Here is a 9,928-nt window from a genome sequence, read left to right as displayed (position 1 = left end):
CAGGAAGGTGGAAAGAGACAGGCATCTGGAATAACAGCCACACACCAACACTCAGAGGCCTGCCAAAGCCACATAAACCAGGATCCGTGCTTCCGGCCCCAGCCCCCAGATGTAGGTGTGCCAGCCACCTGGAATGACTCACACTCTGGCGATGTGGGCGCACATGCCAAAAGTGAGCCTGGGCACCCTGCCCACCTGGCACACCACAGGCCAAGGGGGGAGATAACATTCCGGCTCTTCAGGGGGTGACGGGGCTACCCTCCCCACACATGGCTACCTTGCCCCGCGTCTCCTAGTGACCACCGCTCTGGCTCAAGGACCTAGATGTCCTTTTCCTCCCTCCCTCCTCCCCCAAACCTTACTCCAGACGCGGGAGAACCAGATGAGGTGTTACGCAAGGCCTGATGTTTACCTCTCACAGGGGCCTCCTCCTCCCTATAAAGCCTGACGTGGTGGGGCGATTGGCAGAGACTGAGACTGGTTGACAAGATAGGCAGTTCCAGGAAAGGGGCAGAAAAGTGTCAGAAAGTTAATGCGGAAGACGGAGAGAGGGGCTTCAACTCAGCAAGCAGAAACTCTGCGCGCTCGAAGGCGGTCGCGGTGGTCGCGGAAGAAACGGCGCCTAGACGCTGGCTTCCCATGGAAGCGACTGAGCTGGGCCCGGGGTTGGTGGAGCGTCTGGAGCAGCTGGCGACGTGCCCGCTATGCGGAGGGCCCTTTGAGGACCCAGTGCTCCTGGCGTGTGAGCACAGCTTCTGCCGCGCGTGCCTGGCCCGCCGCTGGGGGACCCCGCCGAAGACCAGCACAGAGGCGTCCCCCACCGCTTGCCCCTGCTGCGGCCTGCCGTGCCCCCGCCGCAGCCTGAGGTCTAACGTGCGGCTGGCGGTGGAGGTGCGGATCAGCCGCGGACTGCGAGAGAAGCTGGCTGAACCAGGGGCCCGCACTGGGAGACGCCGAGGGGGCCGCATTCCTACCATGGGCAGCCTGGACCCGCTAGGAGAGGTGAGGCCGGGGTGTGCTTCACGGGTCCGCAGCTGTTGGTGGACTGGGGAGATTCATGGGTTCCCTGGAGAAGCGAGAAATGGTACCTCCTGAGCCAGGGCCCTTATGGCAGTTGGGGCAAAGGATGGAGTTGAGGAGAGAAAAGCAAAGAAAGTGGGGTGGGTGGCGGGCAGCGGCAGTGGGGCTTGGGGAGCGGGGGCTGACCCCGAGTGCTCAAAGTGAAGTGAAAAGTGCCGAGAAGGACAGTGGGAAGGAGTTGACGCTTTGCCCAGAGGGGTGGAGCTGGACAGATGCCTGAGTCCTGTGAGAGAGCTTGGAGCAGAGACGGGGTTTGGGCACTGGACAGTGTGAGGGCCCTTTGGAGACTTTGCGAAGAGCGCAGTCTCTGCGGGAGTATAGGGAGGGGTGTCGTTAAGCTCCAGGAGGAGAAGAACCGAGGGGAAGGAGAAGATGACTGGTGTGAGGGAAAGTGGGGACCTATGAGGATGGTGGGGGAGATCAGAACTAGCATGGGGGCGAGGGGGCGGGGAAGCCTGAGGGAGAGCGGAGAAAAATCTGTAGTGGAGTGGCGCATAAGGAGGGGGCTGTCTAAAGGGGAGAGGAAGGGAGAGGGTAGCAGATCTAAAAAGCGGGGTTGGTCCCTGGGCTCTGGCCCTAGAGCTGAATGTTGTTATTGTTTTCCTGGGCTCCTCCTGGGGCCTGAGACAGCGATGAGGCAGGGCCGGAGAGAGGTGGAGGTGAAGTCCTGGAGTATAGTCCCTGGGGCCTCTCGCTCTCCTCTCCTTCTCAGCCTTAGCACCCACCAAACCCGCCTGCATCCTTCTTGGGCCTCAAATCCTTGGCCATCAACCAATCCCATTCCATTGTCGTACCCCCATGCATCAGGGATTCCTGACTGGCTTCTCCCCAGCAGCCATGCCGTCTGGGGTCTTGGTTACCTCCCTTTGAAGTCTACATAAACACAATTAATCTAAGTATAATTGGCATAATTAGACAAATTGCCTTTCCTCTTTCCCCTTCACCACCATACTGGTCTGCTCCAGTCAATCCCCGCTGGACAGGGAAGGGAGAAAGAGGAATCCTCCTACATGGAGGGGGAGCATCTTCTGGCTCCCAGGGTACCCTGCAGATCTGTTAAGCTTCCTGGGACTCATCCAAGCCCAGCTGCCTCCTTTACCAGGGTAGGGCTCAATAAACGCCACTGGGCTTTTAAGGCAAAAGGTGAAGCAGCATTATTATAAGGCTTTTATATACCAACCCTTAGCCCAAGGGCTCTGAGTACTTGTGATGAAAGGGGAAGGGGATGTTTATTTGGGAAACACCCTCAGGAAGGTGGATAAGGATAGGGGTCACTGAGACAGAGAATGAGGTTGTGGGGGCAGCAGAGAAAGGTAAGGACTCGGGGTCAAGAAATGGCAAGGAATGAGGCTGGGAACTGAGATCCTGTGGATAATGAGGAAGGAAAGGACAGCGCCTGGTGGAGTTAGGAGAATGAAATGAAAGGGCCGATGGAGTGAGAGGAAGTGGCATGAAAAGATGAGGAGACTGAGAGGAATAGAGAGCACAGAGGATAAAGAGGAGCTAATGCTGAGAGATGGAGTGGGGGGGGGGCGCGCTAATTAACTCAGACCCAGATTACCTGAATGGGAAGGGGAGGGCTCGTCCCCACAGTATGAAGCTCAGAGGTTACATCCATGTTTTCTTCTGCCCACCCCAGGATATGAAGAAGACATGGAAAAGGTGAGTTCCATTTTTACTATTCCTTCCTTTCCACTACAAGCCGCTATATCCATCACCTTCTCACTGGCTCACATCTTTGTACCCACTCACAGACAGGTTTTCTGGCTGTGGCTTTACCCCTTCCTGCTTCAGAGATGTGAGTGGGGTAGGAGAGGGGACATCACAGGGCATAGGGTATTTACTGATTTCCTGACTCTGCTCCCTCATCTGTCCAGATTGGATGCCCCAACACCCAAGTCATCAAATTCAGAGGACGATCTCTCTGAAGATTACCCAGTGGTCAAAAATATGCTTCACAGACTGACAGGTAAGGAGGGCAGAAAGGAGGGGACTGAATGAGAGTGTTTTAGGCTTGCTCCCTTTTCTTTCTCAAATATAATCACATCCTTTTTGATGTCCATATTAGTTTCCTAGGAATGCTGCAGCAAAGCATCACAACAGAAAATTTTTTTTTTGTCCCACAGTTCTGGAAGTAGAAGTCAAGATGTTGGCGGTTTTGGTTCCTTCTGAGGGCTGAGAATCTGTTTCATGACTTTCTCCTAGCTTCTGGTAGCTTCTGACGTTCCTTGGCCTGTACTTGGTATTCTCCATGAGTCTTCACATCATATTCTTTCTGCACATGTGTCTAGGTCCAAATTTCCCCTTTTTATAAGGACACCAGTCATATTGGACTAGAGCCCACACTAATGACCTAATTTTTACTTGATTACCTTTGTAAAGACTATTTCTAAATAAGGTCACATTCTGAGGTATTGGGGTACTTCAACGTATCTTTTTGAGAGAAAAGAGAATTCAACGCATAAGAATGCTTATCCTCAATTCTTCATATTCCACCCTTCTCCCCTCTTACCTTTTCATACTCTCACAAAACAGACCCCTGGAGGTCTTGGGAATCTCTGCTTTCACCACTTTTCGTCACTCCCCTCCAGAAGGATCTAAGGAGTTCTGCATCTCCTTGTCCCTGGGACTCTGGGCCTTCTCTGCATCTTCTGGGGAGTTCCTTTCCCAATCACTCCCAAGGCTGTTATCCACCCTTCTTTAAACTGTCTAGAGATGTTCCACCTTCTTGGTCACCCACCATCCCACTCAACTCAGATTGCTTCTAGCACCCCTAATCCAGAAATCTTTCCTCAGGGTACCCCATACACACAAAGTACCCCATATATACAAGGCCAATTTTTTTCTTTCTGGTTCCTTTGGCTATCATCACCTTCTCTCCAATTCTGCCCCACTCTACCTATAGAAATAGGCCTGTCCTCTCTCAACCTATTCCTGTGAGTGGGCTGGTTTCTCAGGATACCTAGGATTCCTCCCTGTGCTCCTCCCCTCTGACACTTGGGGTTCCTGTCTGGTATCAGTCTTTCTGTTTAGATCCACCTTCCCCATCCTGCTGACCCAGCTCCCATGCCCCACCCCAGATACTACAGATTGAGGTATCAGTTCTCACTCCTCCCTCTACATCCAATCTGCCTTAGTGTTCCCCAACCCCACAAACCAGGCAATCTCCTTTGATCTCCAGGCTGTACCCCCTGCTCTGGGCCAGCCAGTCCTTTTCCAAGTCCAACTCTTCAGAAGTAAGTGGCACTTTAGTGCACAGGGTGGGTCTTGCTCAGGCCTACCCTTCATATGCCTTCATTTCCTTTGGTCTCACTGCCCTTTCCAGCCTCTGAAGTGCCCTATGCTGCATATTCTCTGTCCTAGCCTACCTGTGACTCCAAAACCCCTCACTAGGTTCTCTCTGTCTTGCTCTCCTCAGCCGACCTAACCTTGGACCCTGGCACCGCACACCCCCGCCTGCTCATCTCTGCCGACTGCCGCAGCGTCCGACTGGCCCCACCAGAGACACCTGTGCCCTCTGACAGCCCAGATCGCTTCGATCAGCTCCCAGCTGTGCTGGGCGCACAGGGCTTCCGGGCTGGCCGCCACTGCTGGGAGGTGGAGACTGTGGGTGCTGCCTCCTGCGGAGACTCTTCTGAGAATGAGGACGACTGGGAGAGTCACTATGCCTTGGGCGCGGCTGGAGAGTCCGTGCGACGAAAGGGCCGTGTAGGGCTGTGCCCCGCGGGCGCCGTGTGGGCCTTGGAGGGCCGCGGCGGCCGCTTGTGGGCACTCACGGCACCAGAACTCACCCCGCTGGGGGGCGCCGGGCCCCCACCACGGCGGATTCGCGTGGACTTGGACTGGGAGCGAGGCCGAGTGGCTTTCTACGATGGCCACTCGCTTGACCTGCTCTTCGCCTTCCAGGCGCCTGGTCCCCTGGGGGAGCGCGTCTTCCCGCTGCTCTGCATCCGAGACCCCCGTGCCCGGCTGCGCATCGTGCCAGCCGAAGGCTGAGAACATTGCCTACAACTTCTTTCTCGTTTGGCTCACAGTGAGGCTGCTTCCTTTTGGTATCGGAAATCCCTACTCATTCCAGGGATCATGTACAAGCCAGCAGCCAGAGCATTGATAAGTACACCCCACCCACCTACATTGTCTCTTTCCTCCCAAATAGGAAGACCGCAACTGGCCTCCAGTTTCCACATCCACTCCCAAAGCCGAATCCATTCCGGCTCCTCCCTCTTGGGAGCTGCTCCCCAGCTACCCCAGAACCTCCTAACTGTTCCAGGTCTGAGTTGGAAAACAGGCTGTGCCCCACTGGAATTGGCAAATTGCCCATGTATACTACACAGAGTCCCTGCTAGTCAAATATTTACCTCCTACTCTGCTTCTCCTAGTCTCAAAGAAGGGTCCAGAGCCTTCCCCACAGGGCTTTTGGCCCTGTCCACTCTCATGTTGCTGGAGAAACAAGGCCCTTCTCCTAAAAAACAAGAGGCCTGACTCTGGCCTGGGCCTTGGGGCTCTCTAAGAAAGTTAATATCATTTTTGTTTTGGAGGAATGAGGATCCTACCCCACTGTGACTGCTTTTCATGTTCACAGTCTTTTCCCATTAAGAACTTTCTTTAAACTACCTGCTGCACATACTCACAGTAAGGAACCAGTGGTGCTACCTTTTCTCAACCTGGGCCCAGGCACCCCAAATTCATCCTTGTGTATAGTCTCACATCTTTCCCCATATGTATAAATGGGCCCGTATTTAACACGTTTTGTGATGTTGGGTTATTTATTTTGTACATCTGTGGCAATAAATGAGATCTCCAAGGTGGTATGGATTTGACCAATCTCTGCAACTGTGCATGGCAAGAAACCTGAAAAATGATATTCAGATCCCAGTAAGGGTGGAGAGGGCCAAGAGAGCTGGACATCTGGACTGGCAGGGACATCAAAGCCTAGGAAGGAAGGGGTAAGAATATAGTGTAGGGGATGTACCCCCATCTCTTTGCTCCCTTTCCTTCCTCTTCCATCCCGGCCCCTGGGATGAATTTGGATCTGTCTCTGAAGCTGGAAGACCAAAGGCTGAGGAGATAGTTGGTTCTAAGTGACCACTCTTGAAGCCAGCTTTGTCAGAAATCCTAGATCACATGAGAAGGCTGAGGAGAGTGGACATGACTACTTCTTTTTTCATTTTCCATTAAAGGTGAGAATGACAAACACCTCTCTCTCCTAGCTCCTCTTGAAGGCATGAGGGGAGTGAGCAGGAGGGGAAGGGGAGGGCTGGGAGCCCTCCCATAACACCTCACATACCACAGGCAAGGACTAAGAGTTATGACTATATAATCACATCAGTGGAAGAGCTCTAACCAGGATTCACAAGCATAGCGGAGGCAAGATTGCCTGGAATCTGACTGGGACCCTGGCAGTAAAAGCTGGGGCTGCTGGAAACCCAATTTAAATGTTTGAGACTCAAGTAGAGAGTGCAAGGGGCCAAGATAACTGGGTCCCAGGACAGCCAGTTTGGCAGTGAGAACAAAAGAAAGATACGGAGACCAAGATGCCTGGATCCCTGGACAGGATGATGGGTATTGGAAAGAAAAATGAGAGCTGGGGGAACCCAGAAGCCTGAGTTCAAGAATAGCAGCAAGTCAGAATTCCAGGATCTCTGTCCACCCTCCTCTCCTTCTATCAGGCAGAGAAGAGGAGAGGAGGGGGGCTGGAGATGGGATCAAACCATGGGTTTAGTCCCAAAAAAGCCACATGAACACATTCAGGGCCAGACAGACACAGGAATGGTGGGGGAGAGAGGAATTTAGTGCTGCATTGGCCCTGGAGGGGGCTGGGAGGGGTCAGGAGGCTGGGGAGGGGTGGTGGGGCTGGGTCCTGGGGTTGCACGACTCCGTCCTTTTCGGTGGCCCCGTACACAGTGTGTATGACCACAGCCCTCCTCTTCCTCCTCATCGCTCTCTGTGGAGCTCTCGCCAAAGGCCCGAGGTTTCTCATAAATACAGCAGCCTGGATTTGGAAGGAGGAGCCCAGTTAAAAAGGAGGAAGAATAAGATGTAGAGTCAGTTCCATTCCCACTGGATCTCAGTAAAAATTCCTACTTCCACCATTGTCTCCTACCTTGCAGGATCCAGCTTCCCCAGCTCCCCCCTCTGGGACTCAGACATTCAATTCCCTTGTCTTTTTAGAGAGCCAGGAATCCAAAGCTCCACTTCTCCCACCTCTGATAGCTCCTGCCTTCAAGCCTTGGCACATTCCAATTTGAGCCCCTCCCTACCTCTTTCCCCTCTAACTTTAACCTCCTCTCCCTGATGCCAGAGAACTACCAAGGCATTGTGAGCATCTTAAGAAGACAGATGAAGGTAAAAGGTATGAAGATGGGCGCCAGAACTCCAGGGTTACTGTGGGCCAACAATTACTCACATTTTGATGAGCGGCGCCCCATATGTTCATTGTCCACAGTATCACTTGTCCATTCCACCTTTTTCTCTGGCTTCCGTTTCCGAAGTTTGATGGTTAGGCTCCGGTTCTCCTGGAAGGTTAATAGGGATGGGCATACCTATGCAGTCCTCTCCTATTGACCATTCCCACTCCCATCCAGGGCCCTACTATCTGCCCTATCCCAGTTCAATCAGTATCACAGACATAACACCAGAAGAGTTGAGTGCTGGGAAAAGATGAAATTAAACAGGTCTTTGACCTCCTTGAGGAATCATGAAATAGTATTTCCTATTCTTGATTACCACTAGTACACAGAGAAGACACAATTCATAACCTAGGGAATGTCCCAGCAAATCTTCAAAGGAAAGTATAACCCTCACTGTTTCTCCGTCTTCCTCCTTGGGGTACTAATACATGAAAATTATTTTCTCAGTCTTGATGCCTAATCTATGATCTCTATTTTTCCAAACCCCCTATTCTTTTTACCATTAAAGAAAACTCCATTCTCACCTCTCTCATCCTCAAGCCCTACCTCTTATCCACCTATTCCCTAGCATAATGGAATCTCTGGTAACTATTATTCTAATCTCCCTTAATCCAGGTGTAATTAAGCTCAATACAACCATCTCCTTTTGAAAACAACCTGTTTTTACAAAAATGCTTTTTTCTCTATTTACATCTCATCTGATTTTTCAAAATATTATTTTCATCCTTTTGCTTCCTTTCTCTCTGCTTCTTTACATTCACCCCTTCGACAAATATTTATTGATGAGTACTCTTCCCATCAAATTCCCCTACAGCTGGCCTCCAACCATGCTTTCTTACACAGCCCTTCATTTGCCCCCAGAACCTCCCTTGCTCCTTAATCCCCAGGTTACCATTCTTTCATTAATTATACACTTCACTACCCCAAGCAGCATCGCCTACGTCCTAACTCTATTACATGTGGCTTGATCAGCCTTCAGCACCATCTCTGCCACTCCAAATATCCCAAGACCTTGCGATTCTCTGAACTCCGATATTCAAACCCACTCCTCCCATATCCTCAAGCCTAGCCCCTCCGGCAACTCTCCGAAGCCCTATCCCCTCCCTCCCAGTATATCCCAGATCCCCAAACAGCACCGCCCCCCGCCTTTCTCACGGGCTCGGTTGTCACGGTAACCGTTGTCTCAGTGACGGTCTCACTCAACCCGGCCCCTGCCTCGGCCATGGCTAAGGCTGAGGAAAGGGAGGAAGGGATGAAGGGGGATGAGACACCCTTCCCTTGTTCTGTGTCTCTAGGGTCTAAGAAAATCGGTATCGGATTCAGAATAGTAGCCAGGATCCTCCACTTCCTCTTTCCCCCTCGTCCTAGGCCTCCGCTTCCCCACCCCTTGGGATAACCTGTCCAACCCCACTTCCGGCTCTCCACTTCCGGGTGTGACGCAGGCTGTGGTAGTACCACTTCCCTTCCCCGACACTAAATGCGTCAAAGCGCAGGCGTCGCCAGATTAGTTCCGTCGTAATGTAATAGTGCGCAGGCGCAGCGAGGAGACAAAAACTTGGCGTAAGAGGCGTCACTGCGGTGGTGGACGGAGGGAAGTCAAGAGCCGCAGGCACAAGCACTTCAAGCAGGAGGGGGCGGTACCGAAGAGGAGAGGCGGATTCGGCGTTGTAGACTGGGTGCCGCACTTTGGTTCATACATCTTGTTGCTGAGCCCATTCCCTCCCATCCCCTGGATGGGTGGGAGGACGAGACTACTAAAGCAATAGTAGTGATCCGACAATGGTCTATTCTGTTTCCTTATTTCTTATGGGAATTACGGGAAGGGGATCTAGGAGCAGTTGGAAACACACTTGATTAAGAACCTGGGTTCTAGTACTCGCCCTGTGCCGGCAAGTGTTCGAACGGGGCACCTGATGCGTGTTCAACTTAGATTTTTTCCCTGTCATTGTACTAGGCCTTGAAGATGGAAGCGCATGAAACACTTAGACCCTGCCTTTTAGCTCCCAGTGTTGTGGGAAAGCCTGGCATGCTTAGGACTAACAAAAATATTAAGACATTGGGATATTAACGTAGATGTAAATGTCATCTGTGAAAATTTGAATATGTTTATTGTGCCTGGACTATATACTTATTTCCCTTTTAAGTTTTTGGTTCAAAGTAAAAAAAGTAAGGTACAACTCAGCATATATATTATAGCCCATTAAAAGAAAAACATCTCTGTGGAGTGGAATTCCCGATAATTTTTACTTTTTTCTACATGTTACAATAAATTATATATCACATTTATCTCAAGAGCAACAAAAAAGCAATTTCCAAATGTCCACCTGTAGTAAGTACATACTGATATCCCTTAGTATCAGATTTTTAGTTGTTCAAACTTAACGTATCAAATAGGTCTGGGTAAATTTTTTGTTGAATCTCTCCAAACACTTTTTGTT

General features: G+C 51.4%; 2 protein-coding genes across 2 annotated transcripts; one reads left to right on the top strand and one right to left on the bottom strand.

Moving 5' to 3' along the window:
* The first annotated feature begins 449 nt into the window (after nucleotides 1-449).
* RNF39 (ring finger protein 39) lies at nucleotides 450-5,895 on the top strand. Its single transcript, XM_006913644.3, has 4 exons — nucleotides 450-1,002; nucleotides 2,720-2,742; nucleotides 2,958-3,049; nucleotides 4,499-5,895. Exons 1-4 carry the CDS (start codon nucleotides 640-642, stop codon nucleotides 5,074-5,076), a joined length of 1,056 nt encoding a protein of 351 aa, XP_006913706.1. The 5' UTR covers nucleotides 450-639; the 3' UTR covers nucleotides 5,077-5,895.
* PPP1R11 (protein phosphatase 1 regulatory inhibitor subunit 11) lies at nucleotides 5,828-8,920 on the bottom strand. Its single transcript, XM_006913643.3, has 3 exons — nucleotides 8,646-8,920; nucleotides 7,487-7,595; nucleotides 5,828-7,072 (listed from the first exon to the last, which is right to left on the bottom strand). Exons 1-3 carry the CDS (start codon nucleotides 8,712-8,714, stop codon nucleotides 6,870-6,872), a joined length of 381 nt encoding a protein of 126 aa, XP_006913705.1. The 5' UTR covers nucleotides 8,715-8,920; the 3' UTR covers nucleotides 5,828-6,869.
* Nucleotides 8,921-9,928: the final 1,008 nt, after the last annotated feature.

This window comes from Pteropus alecto, unplaced genomic scaffold, assembly GCF_000325575.1.
Source record: "Pteropus alecto unplaced genomic scaffold, ASM32557v1 scaffold555, whole genome shotgun sequence".
NCBI classification, from domain to species: domain Eukaryota; kingdom Metazoa; phylum Chordata; class Mammalia; order Chiroptera; family Pteropodidae; genus Pteropus; species Pteropus alecto.
Note: the sequence above shows the minus strand (reverse complement) of the source record. Positions and strands in the feature narration are given on the sequence as shown.

What these genes read in the sequence shown, in the direction of transcription:
- RNF39 (XM_006913644.3), top strand. Translation starts at nt 640, where the DNA reads ATGGAAGCGACTGAGCTGGGCCCGGGGTTGGTGGAGCGTCTGGAGCAG. An exon ending in ATGAAGAAGACATGGAAAAG is followed by an intron (nt 2,743 to 2,957) that starts GTGAGTTCCATT and finishes TCATCTGTCCAG; the next exon opens with ATTGGATGCCCCAACACCCA. An exon ending in TATGCTTCACAGACTGACAG is followed by an intron (nt 3,050 to 4,498) that starts GTAAGGAGGGCA and finishes TGCTCTCCTCAG; the next exon opens with CCGACCTAACCTTGGACCCT.
- PPP1R11 (XM_006913643.3), bottom strand. Translation starts at nt 8,714, where the DNA reads ATGGCCGAGGCAGGGGCCGGGTTGAGTGAGACCGTCACTGAGACAACG. An exon ending in TTACCGTGACAACCGAGCCC is followed by an intron (nt 7,596 to 8,645) that starts GTGAGAAAGGCG and finishes TTAACCTTCCAG; the next exon opens with GAGAACCGGAGCCTAACCAT. An exon ending in GGGGCGCCGCTCATCAAAAT is followed by an intron (nt 7,073 to 7,486) that starts GTGAGTAATTGT and finishes TTCCAAATCCAG; the next exon opens with GCTGCTGTATTTATGAGAAA.